This window comes from Mesoplodon bidens (genome assembly GCF_964165515.1).
Source record: "Mesoplodon bidens genome assembly, chromosome: 13".
Classification (NCBI taxonomy): Eukaryota; Metazoa; Chordata; class Mammalia; order Artiodactyla; family Ziphiidae; genus Mesoplodon; species Mesoplodon bidens.
Window position 1 is genome coordinate 40,415,626 of NC_138169.1, and position 15,887 is coordinate 40,431,512.

Consider the following 15,887-nt stretch of genomic DNA (forward strand, 5'->3'; position numbering starts at 1 on the left):
TCTTTGCACAGGCGCCCGATGGAGGGAAAAGATGACTAAGACGGTACCTTGTTTCTCAGGGCTGGGTCTGCCCCTGCTTCCAGGAGCAGCGCGACTGCCTTAATATTTCCGCTGAGCACTGCCACGTGGAGTGCCGAGGTCCCATTCTAGGAGAAAAGGACAGTGTGTGTCAGGAGAGAGCTCACAGCCATCAGCACTCGGCCTGATGAGACTGTAATGCTAGAGCCTTGCTCATCCTTATCTTCCCTTTTCAAAGTCACATCAGCACCTAGTACAGTGTCCTCAGGGACACTGTGTACAGTCAGTATAAATATTGCCAATAACCTTTTGCAAGTGAAATAAGGCATCTGCCCAGCATGTACATGACTTCATGCTCACTTGGTCTGTTGTAGAGGCATCAGAACTTGCTGTGGGAAAAACAACAATGCTACGTCAAACATTTTTTTTTCTTAAGGTCTTTGTGCTTTTGGTGAGCACACTTCTGCAAGGCTGGAGGAATAGCCTGCTCACCTATGGGCCGAGTTGTCAACCCAGCTGTACACACTCCACATGCACAGGTGGGCAGGAGAGCGACTGGGAGCTACATGGCTTAAGAGTAAGAGTAGGTGCGTTGAGGACCACCCCCGGCCCCAGCCCTGAGTTGGAGCATTTCTGTGTACTGAGGGGTCTAGTGGATAGGTTGCTGACATTTTATGGAATTTACTGCAAATATTTATTGACATAAGGAAGCAGCTATGCGCAGCATGTAGCTGGATTCTGGGAGGGGAAAAGAGAATATAACAAACCCAATATAAGAACGACGGGCAGTCACAAGACATCTGTTCTAGAAGGTACATATGTCTGTGAATAGTACCTAAATGCAAGCTTAGCTTTCAAATTAACTACTTCATATATATACGTAAAACACTTTCTGATCTTGTAGGCATGTTAAATATCATACCCAGAGAAAAACTCCAGCAAAGTAGCCATTTATCCTGTTTGCTTTACCATGTTTGCCATGTGCAGCAATACACTAATCTGGTAATATTTCACCTATCAAAATCTTAACCAACTTATCAGTGTTGCCAAAGTGCAGTGTGGCTAAGAATAAAAAACCAAGCCTAAAAAGAGCTGTCTGCAACACGACTAGTTACTGCAAAGTCCATTTCTGAAGCTAGTTTCTTTTATTCATAGAGAATTCATTTTCACAGACTGTTTATTCTTACTTTCCAAACAATTTTTACAACGACAAAGTACAGATTTTTTGACTCGCAAGCTCATGGAAGATTAGAATTAGCTCACTGGGGCAAGAGAGAACGGCATACCAACAGCAGCTCCGTATCAGCTGACAGCAACAACGGAGCCTAAACACATAAAGATCAGACAGAAGGCATCCAAAGGGCAAGTAGACTTCAGATAGATCAATAAATCCAAAAAAGTGCTAAACTACTATCCCAAGTTTAGAACAGGTTTGGTGTCCTCTATTTAACAAAACACTAGAGTCTATACCAGGAGTCAGCAAACTACAGCCCGCAGGACAAACCTAGCTGCCCCCTCCCCCTGCCCCGCCTGTTTTTCTACATCCTGATGAGCTCAGCATTTTAAAATTTAAAAAAGAAGACTATTTTGTGACACATAAAAATATAAAATTTTAGAAACACAACATCCATAAATAAAGTCTGATTGGATGCAGCCAAACTTTTTGCTGTTGCCGTATTTTCTATGGCTGCTTGCTTTCTACAATGGCTGAGTGGAGCGGTTCCAACACAGACTGTATGGCCCACAAAGACTAAAATATTTGTACCTGGTCCTTTATTGAAAAAGACTGCCAACGTCTGGTAGATACTCTAGTTGAGGAATATTTTAATCCAAAATGATTACAACTTAAAAAAGGAGTTTTGGTTCTCTGTTTTCTGGAAGACACAGCCCTCCAGAATGACACATTCTCTGACGTGTCCAGATGTTTGAGGCTTTTTTCATTCCACCTAAGGTAACAATGTGGTTCTTTGCCCCAGATAATGAAGAGAAGGAATGTGAGTTCCTATCTCTCATGTTTTCTGGGACACAAATCATGTGTTTCATTTATGGAGGATTTCACAAATCTTCCAATGATGTATCAATATGGGTGATTTCCAATTTAGCAATTTCAGTACTACTGTTTAATTTTTTTTCCCCTTAGAAAACTAGGTACCTACAGACTCCGGTTCACTCTTCTTATTACCTTCCCATTTCTACCAGTGCCCAGGAATCTCTAACATGGATAAGTTGTAGGCATATTCTCTCAGTAATACAACTAACCATGCAAATGGTACCCAGATTCGACTGCAGTCCCCAGTGTGGACTTCTTAAATTTCTAACCTCTCTCTTTTACAGGTTGGTAAAATTTTCTCTGTAGGTCTTACCTTCAAAATACCGAGGGTGGGTGAGAATTTCAGCAACTCTTTTATAACATCATTATACCCTTTGTTGGCTGCTTTCAGTAATGCTGTTGTACCATCCTTTACAGAGAGAGGAAAAGAAAAGTTGATTATTAACATATGTGTGTGTTGTATAATAATGAAATGTTGGTTGAGAACTGGGAATGTGCTTGTCAGAAGGAGGCAAAATGTGTAAACTAAAGCAGAGGCCTGCAGTGTCTCTTAATCTAAAATCATTTTAGAGCATATTAAACAGTTAATTCTGCATGAAAGAATACCAGACAAAATATGCGACTTATTACATTATCTTCAAACCCTGCCATCTGGGAATTCATGGTCTTCTAGTCCCTTAGAATATTGGGTACAGGAACAAGGGGAATTTCAGGAGAATATTTTTAGAACATAGATGGACTAAAGAGGCATTCTCTGCAATTCATGACTTAGAAATTAATTGTTGAATGTTTTTTTTTTTTTTTTAAGTTTTTTTCACTGTGCGGCTTGTGGGATCTTAGTTTCCTGCCAAGGATTGAACCTGTGCCCTCGGCAGTAAAAGTGCGGAGTCCTCACCACTGGACCGCCAGGGAATTCCCAGTTGAACTGTTTTTAATGATTTAAATAGTTGTTGAACTGTATCTACCGTTTTAAAATTTTAAATTGCTTTTCTTTTTGCCTTCCTGTGTATACAGCCTTGCTCTAGTCTGTCCTGGGTACCTGCCTGCCTGTGGTAGTGGTGATGCGGGGAGAGTAGGAAGGGGATAGATTGAAATCTGTTAAAAAAGAATGCAAAGACAAGTTCAAAAATTAATATTAAGCTCTGTCATCCTCTTCTGGCCTGAGAAGAGATTTTCCAATTCCCCCTTTCTCCTACTTTCACGCATCAATTTCTGTGTTTGGAGGATTTTGCTCACAGAGTTCTCCTGTAGTAAAAGTAAAGGAAACACCCCAGGCTGCTCTAAAGGTTTAGCTGGAATCAGGAGGAAGATGAGAATAGAGGATTTTTCCTTTCTGACTTCAGAGATTGTGGGAAGGAAAAAAGAGAGGGGAGAGAGGACAGAGAAGTGGTCGGGAATGTGTCTTTTGGTTTCCCTCTTTGTGGGCTCAGACTTGGGAGAGTGGAGGTGGGTCACACAGGCAAGGGTAATATTAAGGGCAAAAAGGCCAGATACTGTAAAAAAAAAAAAAGAAAGAAAAAAATGAAGTGACCCCAACGGAGGCTAAGTGGAGGCCGATGGGGGATGTGGTGCGGGGGTCTGCAGCTCGGGGAGCCGGGGCACCGAGGACTCCAAACCACAGACCCCGCGAGCCAGCTGCACTGTGGCTTGGAGGCCAACAGGAGGCGCAGCGTCAGGCAGACCAGCAGCCTCAGGGGCACACATCCCCAAGGGCAGCCGAGGCCTGAGTCTCCTACCTGGTCCTCCCGGGTCATCCAGAGGTCAGCCCAGGTGGAGGAGGATCTCAAGAAATTCAACACTTTCCCCTTAGAGGGACTGAGCAGCAGTTGCTAGGTTTCAACTGATTCAGAACTTTCCCTTGTTTTCCTGCTGAAGAGCAGGAGGAGGTTGGGAGAAAACCCCGGTGAGGAAGAGACAGAATAAAGCTGCGTCTCCTCCGCACGTTTCGGCTGAGTTAAACTCGGAGGTCAAGGCTTCAAAGGAAGGCGTCCCCATCCGAGCCCGCGCACGCGGCCGTCCTCGCACTCACGTGGCGGGCGGCGTCTCGGTCAGCTCCGCGCAGCAGCATCACCCGTACCACTTCGCTGTGGCCCATCTGCGACGCGATCCACAGCGGCGCCGTGCCGTCCTGCGGGGAGAGGACACAGCATCCACGGGATGGCGGGTTACGCCCCGGGGAGGGCTCCCAACAGCCCACGACGAGGGTGATTCTAACCCACGTAAGTAGGCTGGCATTTGGCAGTGCCCGGACTACTTGGGTAAGTGCCAGTATTCAGATCTTGGCTTATAAAAGCCATTGCACGGCAGGACATTTCATGGCCGAGTGTGCTGCGGGGCTCCAGGGAACACGCGTGGGAAGCGGCTGTGTTGCAGGCATACCAAGCAGAACCAAATTCGACAAACCCGGGGAGAAGCCAGCCTGTCCTTATTTTGCCCAGACTCTGCCTGCTTGCTTTACGGGTGGGTTCACACAACACACCCTGCTTCGTGGGGTCCCCTCATTCCTACAGGAGAGGGGGCGATTTCCTCTGAGGCCAGTCTGAGGGTCAGAAAGCTAAAGACATTGCTCCCACTCTGCTCTTGTGTCCAGAATGCCTCCAAGCCATGTCATTCTCAGGGACCATAATTTTATGCAGCATGTGATCCTGTGTCTTCTGGGGGCTGCTGCACAGTGCCCAGCTACAGCAGATTGATAGTTTTGGTAAAACTTGCTGTGTATTATGTGCCCAGTGACCCTTTTTCTGTGAACACTGGGCCATGAAGCTGAGGTATGTTGCTCCAGAGAAGAAGAGGTGAAACATCTAAGGGACAGAGAAGGAGCTGACAGGAAGGAGGGTGGTTCCTGCTGGACAGAAAGGAAACTAGAAAACCCTTCTAGTGCAGGAGGGAGGCACTAGAGAGGAATGGGAGAGGCAGGGTCATGAGTGTCTATGTTTTCCTCCTGCTCTGGGTTGAATCTGGGTTGGGTAAGCTAGGGTGCTAGAAACACCCAGATAAATTATAGTGAATTCCAGTTAGGAAAGGATTTTCTCCTGTTCTTGGAATGAAACCCAGGAACACTGCAAGCCCCCTAAGGAGCTCTGCCCTTGGCTGGTGCCTCACAGGTAGAAGAGAAACGGCCGTGGAAGCCGTCTGGACCCATATTGGACACGCCCCCAATACCCCGGGCCCACATACCCCCAGGAGTCCCTACCTGCCTGCCTGCAGGAAATCAGAAGTGCTGGCTGAACAGCGGCCTGGAGTAAGCCTGGGTTGGGGAGATAAGGCCACGGGACGTCAGGGACATAGATGACGGCAGGGCCCACATATGGTGGACCAGCTGCGCCTTTGGGGACCAATGCAGGATGCTCAGGGACCAGGGAGGCTGACAAGCCAGCACAGGGAGCAGACACGAGCATCCCCACCCCAACTCCAATGCCAGGGTGATAGTCTGACCTCTGAGAACTTGGGTCACCTGGAGAGAAGGTCAGGAAGAGGGAGAACCCAGAACTGACTAACCTTAACCTCAAACTCAATTAAGGTAATGGGACCCAGAGAGACTGCCTTAGTCAGATAAGACTGAATTATTCATCAGTGGGACTGCGGGCTGAAGAGCAAGATGATTCAGGTACAGAAGCTAAAGTGTCACTTTCTGCTGGAGGATATCATTTCAGCTCCAGTGTACCACCTGCAGCAGGCACAGGGTCACTGCCCACTGCTGTCCTGGCAAAGGGACAGAGGACCAAGACCTTTGAGTGGGGTGATGGCAAATCAGGAGCCTAGAAGGATCTGGGGGAAATCCAGCTGGCTACAGCCCAGGGTTGTGGGCAGGGCCCCGGGAGGCCGGACAGAGGGTCTGGGCTCCACAAAGGATTTTCCTGGGCTCAGGTGCGGATGCACTTTCCCCTCCTGCCCGCTGGGGGTTCATCTGTTCTTTGTCATCACCGCCAGAGGGCAGGCAAGGAAAGGCAGCCAGCAGGCTGTTCCCTGCGCTTTCCAAGGGTTTGGTTGTTTTTAGTTAAATTCTATTAATTGACACTAATATGTGGGAAAGTGCTGAGAGGTGCTATATTAGCAACAACTATTAATATCATAACAGCAATGTCTCTATATTTTATCAAATGTTATCACCTTAATTGCAATAGTCATAGTAGGTGGAAAAAGAAGTCACCACTTCCTGGTTGTGAGAACTTAGGGAAATCCCTCTGAGCCTCATTGTCCCCTTCTGCAAAAACATTAGCCTCACAGAGATACTTGTGAAGGAGAAAACATACAGAAATGTGCTAAGCACAAGGAGTGGCCAACAGATGCTTAGAAAATGGATCTGAATATTATTTATCATGAAAAACAGTAAGTAATTTAATTTGTACTTTTGTCTACAAAGCATTCCGTGTGCTTTATTTAATTTGATTCTCCCAGTTACCCTGTGAGATAACTGATAGAGCAGGTAGGAACGATTGGGAAAATGAGATTTGGGGAAAACCTGTGTATTTCCTTCCTGGTGCTTACTTCTCCAAAGCTGATTTTTTTTTTTCTTTTTTTTGCAGTATGCGGGTCTCTCACTGCTGTGGCCTCTCCCGTTGCGGAGCACAGGCTCCGGATGCACAGGCTCAGCTGCCGTGGCTCACGGGCCCAGCCGCTCCGCGGCATGTGGGATCTTCCCAGACTGGGGCACGAACCCATGTCCCCTGCAGGCAGACTCTCAACCACTGTGCCACCAGGGAAGCCCCAAAGCTGATTTTTGAACCCAGGAAGTTGAATGTGAATTAGAGAACTCTTGTCAGATCCAATTACTTATCAGTTGATTATCTAGTTTGTGAAGAGGAGAGGTTTTCCTCTTCCGTACACCTCAATTTCTGCTTTGTCATATATTTCCCTTCTATTACAATAGTCAGAATCTTCATAATAAAAATGAGGGCAATTAAGTCGATTTAGCTTCTTTTTTGTAGAGCTTTGGAGAGAATCGGAAGAGGAAAAACGTCTGAAAATATTTATGTAAGTTTTAAAATACTTCTTGACAAAAATATACAGTTTTAAAGTATATTAAATCAAAGAAATTGTCATGAAGTAGACGTTACAATCTCAGCTGTACTTTTTTTTTTTGAAGAAATAGAACATTTAGCTTGAAGAAGATGGGATTCACCTGGCTTATGACAGCTGTTGTTTACTATTTGTGTGCATGACAAGCGGAAAAAAATTTAGACTTATTTTGCATACCAAGTGGTACACTGGCTCAATGTAAGAAAGGAATGATAAGGAGGGCTGGTTAAAGACTAAATGAGCTGATGAGGTAGTAATGAGTTCCCCAGGCCTGGAGAGGTTTGACAGTGGCTGATTACCAATCAGCTTCTAGTACCTGATGGATGGTTAAACAGGGGACCTTTGCAGTTCCTTCCAGCTCTGTTATTCCCTCATTCCATTTGAGATAATATTTTCAAGTCTCCTCTAATATATTTTTATAGAGAGGTCACAGCATGAGATGGAGTATATGATGTGACTTGTATTAGAGACTAAATTTTATTTGGTCTTATTTAGGCTCCTAAAGATGATTTAGAAAAAAGAATTAAAACCATAAAGCCATTCTCTCCCATGGCAATAAGTGTATTAAGTGGCACTAGCTCTTTGCTTCTACTGCCTTCCAGTACCTATACTTAAGACTACTTCACCTGCAGGCTTGAGCCAGACAGCAAGTGCTGGGGACCAATTCTATTCTAAGTTGGGGGTTCAAGAGATTATAAGGAACCTCATCAGTAACACAGGGGGTTCAATATGGAGACACCTTTGCTACCGGCCCTGGAGCCCATTTCTCAGTACTGGGTCCCTCTACTCTGTGTCCTTGGTCCAGCAAATGAATCTGTAAAAGATGTTACTAGATGCCTTCATTGCCCACACCCTGACCCATTCTCCCAGCCACAAGTGATCAGACTGAGGATGGGCAGGCCAGCCAGTCCACTGTGGCCTGGAGGGCAGGGATGAGCTGCGACAGTGACATGGCTATGCCAAGAGTCTGGGAGTCTGACCTGTAAACTTGGGGACCGCATACAAGATACGTAGGCAGAAGAAGCTGATCCAAATGAAAAGGAGTAGGGAGAGAGAAAGAGAGTAAAGAAGGGACTTTGAGATGACAGAGACAACTTGGCTTACGAGGGAAAGAGAGCAGCCTTGATTTCTGATGGGTTTTCTATTCCAGGAAGGCCTGGATGGAATAGAAATGATAATACCATACCTAACATTTACTAGGTACTCGGTTTATACTGGCCACTGCATGAAGAGTTTTGCAGGGATTGTTTATTTTTTTAATTCTCACAGTATTCCTATAGCAAAGGTACCATCATTATCATGGTTTTACAGATGAAAAAAATGAGATTCAGGGAGAGAAAGCGATTTGTTCAAGGTCACACAGTGCATAAGCAAAACTGGGACTGTGTTTCATTTTCTTATCCATATCCCTGTAACTACAAAGTTGCCCACTTGCCCCATCCACAGTCCCAGCCCCGAGACGTGGCTCTGGCTTCCTAGCTGGCTCTTAGAATCCTCCTGTCCTGCTCAGGAGCCCGGGCCCTGATTCGGAGCCTTGTTCCAGTTCCCGGTACTGATCACCATGCCCGGCAGCCTTCCAGGCCTTATGGGCGCTCTGCCCAGGCCACAGGGTGCCCTCTGGCGGTCAACATGGTTTTTCTGCGAGTAGAGGGCATGCAAGCAGCAGGGCCTCCCTACTGTGGTCCGCTCCCTTCTCGGAACCCTCAGGACACTGCACCCATCTGCTGACTCTATGTTGCCCGTTGCCCACCACTGGGTTGCCCTCCAAGCTTACAACCTGGGAGAAAGGATACTGTCTGGGTCCCAGCATCTCTGCATACAAGTCCAAACCAAGGCTTCTGATAGAGAAGGCACTTTATGAGATGGCGTTTTGGTCAGGCTTCACAGAAATGCTGATTAGCATATTAAGAGGACTAGACAGAGATGAGTGATGACAGGCCAACCTCAGCCCCAGGTAAACAGAGCCCGACCTTCGCCTCTCTATAAAAGCATCATGTTAATGGGCTGCGTGAGTTGAGTTAGGAAAAGTATATGTCAAAGCATTTTGTTGGTAGGAAAACAGACTAACTAGCCATCTCAGCTAGTGATTAAAAAGGTTTGAGTCATATCAACTCTACTTGGTGAGGACACATAGAAAGAACTGAAAATGAGGTTTTAAATGACTGTGGATTTCAATTATGTCTGTGACTCTTGACCTCTTTATTCAGGACAGCTTAGAAGGGAAATTTTTCAAGTTTCAAAAGTAATTTAGTCTTTCCAGGGATAAAAAATTAAAAAGAAAGAAAACGAAATTAGTCATTCCAAAACCTGCCTATGGCTTGCTTTATGCATATGATTCCTTCTACAAGAGTACTAAGAAGGTTTTCAGTTAGTTCTTCAGTGATAGAATTACGAGGAAAAGTCATTTCTACTACCGTTCAGGTTCCCTGAAGCTCAGATCAAATGTTAGCTGAATAATTTCAGTGCAGCTTCATTCACATCCTGGCACAGTGTACCATAAAATGTCAGGACTCTTTGGAATGGCAAAGCAAAAATTAGAAATCAGATTTATCTAAAAATATTAAGAAATTAAACCAGGCAAATATCCTTGTCCTCATTTTGTAAATTCAAGAATTTTCTGACAATGATTCAATGTGTCAGCTGAGATTTCAGAATAAAATATTGGCTTCCAAATGTCCTACCTATATAACCGTCTACCACGTACAGGCCATTTTAATGGAAACTTTTAATTAGACTTTTTTTTTAACCTCTTCATAACTTGTGACAAAGTCAGCTGGGGTTGATATCACTTTTGCTGTATTCCTGACACTTCTTGTTTTCTTGGAATGGAATTAAACATGCAAAGTTTACTCTTTTACAGAAGACAGAACTTGGACTAGTCTGACCTGGCTAGATCACCTTTAACTATAAGCTTGTGGTAGTAAAAAGATTATGGTGTGAGGGTACAAAGGGTAGTTACTGCACTCTATGAAAAGGAAAAATTTCATCGCTTTCCCCCCCTTGCAATTCTTATTTTATAAAACACCTCTCCCTAAATAACAATCTTTTCAGATCTGGACACTCACAATTCCAAACAGTTGCATTAGATGCAGTTGTTGGAAGGGCATGTCACTTGCTCCTTGACCCAAGGGTGGGCTCCTCCAGTTCCCAGGCTGGGTAGCCCACTTTGCCCAGGTTATCCTCACTCCTGAGGGATGAAATACAGCTGCGGTGTGTTGTGGCTACCACGGCGCTGATGGCTTACTCTTTAACTTCTTGGCTTTAATGCCATCACACGACTCAATTTAGGGTTAAATGGACATAATTCAGGCAACATTTGAAATATGATCTCTTATGTCAACTTGGTTTTTTACAAACAGTACCTTAGGCATACAAATAATGCATCTTTACAACCAGAGTTTTTGAAGTGCCAGATGTACAGAGAGACTTGACCATCTTGATAATCTCTCATTTCTAAATTCACAATGGTACCCTCAATAATGGCCTCCAAATCAAACTTAAGCAATCCAAAATAAATTCCTTTCATTAATTTTCAAAAATGAAGACTCTGATTCAGAATCAATCAATGATTTCAAAATAAGAAGGACCAACAAGAAAATACTAAATTCCAATTCCCAAATGTCAACATTGGAAGGTATGGAAGTGCTGTTTTTTTCTAAAAGCATCCTTTCCCAGGAGTATTACTGGGGCCATCCAAACCTAAGAACATCTTTAAAATTCTAAAATTATGATCTTATATTCATAGCAGTGTCTGTCACGTGACAAGTGCTCAAGAAATACAGATTGAACATTGAATAAAACAATTATCAAAATTTGGGAACTTGAAGATATTATCAGGATCATTTTGTCCAGCCTTCTAATTTTCAGATAAAGTAACAGAGGTCCAGAGAGGTTCATTTACTTGTTCAAAACCACACAGCTAGTTAGTGGCAGAGCTGGATCTAAAACTCAGGATTCCTGACCTCCAATCCACTTTGCCCAAAGGCTCTTTTCTTTTCTCAGGTTGCTTATGCACTTGGATTTCTAAAGTCTGAAGAAGCCTGTGGCCAAGAGCTCAGGCCGACCTTAAGGTTCCTATTGCTATTCACTAACGAGCATACAGGTCTTCCCACATCAGGCCACATGACAGTGGGAATCTGCCTGCATGTCATTTACTGGTAAGTTATCAGCTTGACTTTTCCCTAGAAAACTACCTTTAAAGTAATGTTACCTTAATCTGAAATGTTTCGTTAAAAACAAATGGATTAGTGCAGAAATAGTTATGAGAGGCTAATTATAATTATAATAAATAATAAATATATTATAAATATATAATTTTATATATTTTATAAATATATAATTTATAAATATATAATTATATATTTATAATTATATAATATATATATAATTATATAAATTATATAAATTATATTTATAATTTATATAATTATATATTTAAAATATATAATTTATTATAATTTATAATAACTATATAATAAATTATATAATTTGGATGGTTCTATACCATTTATAAATGTGTCCTGTATTACCTTGTAGTCCTGTTCCTTTAAGTATCAGTTAATTGATTTGCCAGATAACTTCTTTTGGTAAATGAAGTCTCAATGGTGTTGTAATCGTGAGAGATGAAGGTGCGGAACCCAGTAATAATTCCAAGAACATGGACTCCTCTTTGGCTCAGCACAAGAAGTGGTGGGTAAGAGATAAGGCAGCATATCAGCAGAGGGACTGAGCAAGGGCAAGGCTACCTGACCCGCCTCTATTTACCTATGTCCCAGGCTAGCCTACTCTCCTGACCCCAGTACAGCCATCATTTATTTGAACAGGAGGTGGCAGAGTATGTACTTGACCTCAGACGCCAAACATCTGAATAGTGGCGTCAGCCTGATTTCCTAAGCTTTCGGGTGAGCCCAAGGCAAAGAACAGGGAAAACCCTAATCAAAGATGAACTTTTACCCAGAGGCAAAAGGGTTTAGAGACGCCTGGTGCTGACTGGTTATCTTAGGCACGTGCTGCCACAGGACCACAGGCCCGCCCCCCCCCCCCCCCCCCGCCTACCGCCCCATGTGCACGTGCAAACATTACCTGCCTCGGCTGGTTGACTTTTGCTCCTGAGGACAACAGTAATCGAATCACATCCAAATAACCACCTTGGGCAGCTAGGAAGAGTGCGGTGGCTCCATCCTGACAGATAGCAAATTGAAAGTGTTAACAAGTCATCTTTCACATTTATTATAAAAGAAATTAGATTTTTATTTCCTCCCCTCCCCCCTTTTAACATGTGTGGCGTTTTCTTCATTGAAGAACCATTCTAAAACATCACACTAAGTCAGGCTGAAAGGTAAAGTTTAAAACAGACAGTTGTATAAGGATGAGTTACGACATATGTAATGACTGTTCACTCTATAAAATCTTGGTCATACAGCTTATGATACATCTAGTTGGAAAACTCAGGTTTTCCAAATAATCATCATTTTCCTCTGTCTGCATAGGTTTCTCATTAGCTGCCTTCTGCTTTTGTTGCATGATCTTAGAGTCCACCCTCTTGTATTTAGATTTTAAAAAACATACACATTTAATAAAATTTTCCATTGCAATCCTTTTGTCACTAAGAGCTAAGTGTTCATTAAAAAACAAAAAACAAAATAAAATCTGTTAATAAAAAACAGGGCTTCCCTGGTGGCACAGTGGTTGAGAGTCCGCCTGCCGATGCAGGAGACACGGGTTCGTGCCCTGGTCCGGGAAGATCCCACATGCCGTGGAGCGGCTGGGCCCGTGAGCCATGGCCGCTGAGCCTGCGCGTCCAGAGCCTGTGCTCCGCAACGGGAGAGGCCACAACAGTGAGAGGCCCGCGTACCTCAAAAAAACAAAAAAAAACCCCAAAAACAAATCCCTCAAATCTATTTTGTGTGCTCTAATGAATTGGGAATGAAAAGTATCCTTTTAATTAGATATTCCCTACTCCTTTCTCTTTCGTGCTCCCTTATCCATGTTCTCCCAACATGCAGTTCCTCTAAGCTTTAAAACACAAGATGCTTCCAGAATACCCACCCTGGTAAGAATGTCCATGAATTCTCTCCGTGCCAGCCCAGCGGACGCCAACAATACCTATATACACAACTAAGCAGTCGTGCATAAAAAGCCCAAAGCAAGTGCTTGTTTCCAATTTTCTTTAGTTTTCTTTTTAACTGGGCCTGTACATCTTTTGGGCATTTCTTTTTTCTTGAAGACGTATCATTGGTTAATTTCAGCAAGTACATCGGTCAGTCGAGAGCACACCTCCTGTCCAGGTGCTTACTTCACACAGACAGCATTCACAGGACAGAGTGAGCCTCATTACTTTCAGACCTAAGTGGAAAACTACTTAACCCAGCTAATTACCACCCCTCTCGGTCAGGAACACTAACCACAGGATCAAAGCACCTTCCCTACAAGTCCAACCAGGCAGAGGGTGCTGAATTTCCAGTAGGTGTCAGCTGAGCTGCCAGATTGCCCTCAACGCAATCATTAAAAAAGTAATCAGCCTGTACAGATTCTTTCTTTGTTTTTGGCCATGCCACTCGGCATGTGGGATCCTAGTTCCCTGACCAGGGATCAAACCCGCACCCCTGCAGTGGAAGCTCGGAGTCTTAACCACTGGACCGCCAGGGAAGCCTCAGCCTGTACAGATTTTTAAGCAAATGTTTGATATGGGGATATAATTTTCAGCTGTTCCTTAGTGTGTTGCCACAGAAAGTCTTCCCTGCCCTTAGCAGCTGATAACTCTTAGGAATTTTCCAAGACGGATCTCCATGCATTAGATTTTTTTTTTACTGTGCGTTACACATTTCTGTTCCTAGAAGTTTTCAAGAATCATTGACACTCCCTGCCCCCTGCCCTGTATTTCAACTGTTTTTAATGGAAACATTTATATTTGGACTGTTTAGGTAAGGGTAAAAGTCTTAATACAAAATGGAAGTTCTGGTGCATGAAATTTCTAGGTTACCTTATAACCGAGAGGAATTGACCATGGGAATGGGATCTCCCCAAACTCTACATTTGTAAAATTAAGTGTTGCTTCAAGGAGCCTTATGGAAGAATGTTATCTAACAGTACAAAATCTATACCCACAGTCAATTTGGGTTGCTGACTATTAATGGTAATGCTATGAAAATCATAACCCATTTCCCTTTTCCAAAGACAGGGGCTCTTCCTATTCAACCTGCACATACATATACTCATACACACTCTCAGATACAACTTCACTATATACAGTTGAAGAAATACAGAGCTGCAGACCCCTGTTTCTCAGATGTGGCCACATGTCAGAACCACCTGTTGCCCAAGCTGCCCTCAGAGAATCCAGTTTAGTTGGTCAGGGGTGGGCCCAGGAAGTGGAATTGTTTTTTAATGATCCCTGGTTCTAATGGACAGCCAGAGTTGAGAATCACTCCTTCAGACCACAGTCAAGTAGTTTAGTCATTGAACCAGGAATGCTACAGGTTCACAGAGTGGTAACAGATTTTGAAGTGCAAAGCCTAAGGCTAGTTTCTATGGATTTCAAAGAGGCCGGTGATTTGTCAGAGGTATCTGTGTAAACTCTGGAAAGGGTGTTCAAGTGGAAAAGTTCACACTTACTCATCTCATTACACGTCTATGAAAGTATAGCACCCCTGGGCATAGGGCTCACGTCTAGTGGCACAATAGCCTAAAATATGGCTCCTAGACGAATGGAAGCAGAAATTCTTCCACTCCTCACCATGAGACTGCCAAGTCACTTTATCTCCCCATATTTTATTTTTTCCTCCAAAACCAGAATAACATTTGCCATAAATTCTACGGAATTAGAGTGACTATTAAAAATGCTTGGGTGGGGCTTCCCTGGTGGCGCAGTGGTTGAGAGTCTGCCTGCTGATGCAGGGGACACGGGTTCGTGCCCCGGTCCAGGAGGATCCCACATGCTGCGGAGCGGCTGGGCCCGTGAGCCATGGCCGCTGAGCCTGCGCGTCCGGAGCCTGTGCTCCGCAACGGGAGAGGCCGCAACAGTGAGAGGCCCGTGTACCGCAAAAAAAAAAAAAAAAAAAAATGCTTGGGTAATGTGCTAATTGTCAATTAGCTGCAAACAGACCCACACTGGCAGTGAATGCCTTTCAGGGTCAATGGCGTGCATGTATTTCAGAGGTCTTCATTCAACCATCCTCACTTCTCTTCCAAATAACTTGATTTCTCCTTTTTTGTGTTCTTCCTCCCAAATAACTCTACAACAGGAGGACTTATGTTGGTTTTCAGCAAGTCCACACACTGGGCTTGTCATGTTACAAATAAGTATGTATCACATTATTTTTGAAGCTCTTAATTACATAGGTACATGAAATATATGCGCAAGAGATTTAAAAGGGCAGAGCAAAGATGGGTAAATAAGATTATGGGTTTCTACATAGAAAAAGCTCACCTGGTTTAACTCTATCTTTTTCCTTTGATGTCTCAGACGCCAATTCTTTTTTTTTTTTTTTACCCATATTCAAACTGTTCTTTATTCTGCCTAACATGCATTGATACAATTGTAAGCTGAAGGTCACCAAGGAATATTTTATTGGTTCTTCTGTTCTTTTTAGATCCATGAGATGATCAGACAAGAAATTCTGGAGCAAGTCCTCAACAGGGTTTTTACCAGAGGATCCTCCCCCATCACTCATTTCATAGGTATTGAACTTTGGAAGGGTGGATAAAGTTGTCAGGAACATTTTTATTTAAATGTCATAATGCTTTTGGTCCTGGAAAAAAAATTTAATGATACAGTAGATTGACATCTTTAATGACATCT

General features: G+C 43.6%; 1 protein-coding gene across 8 annotated transcripts in view; it reads right to left on the reverse strand.

The window, feature by feature from the left end:
- Positions 1–15,887, reverse strand: part of ANKRD29 (ankyrin repeat domain 29) — a 43,839-nt gene that overhangs the window by 6,489 nt on the left and 21,463 nt on the right. For 7 of the 8 annotated variants that reach the window (XM_081252992.1, XM_081252991.1, XM_081252989.1 and 4 more), the window contains 4 exons: positions 12,170–12,268; positions 4,098–4,196; positions 2,382–2,477; positions 48–146 (listed from right to left, as the gene is read on the reverse strand). In XM_081252992.1, the coding sequence (XP_081109118.1) occupies positions 48–146; positions 2,382–2,477; positions 4,098–4,196; positions 12,170–12,268 (393 nt within the window). The remainder of the gene's footprint in view (positions 1–47; positions 147–2,381; positions 2,478–4,097; positions 4,197–12,169; positions 12,269–15,887) is intronic. The other variant, XM_081252990.1, reaches the window with a different exon arrangement.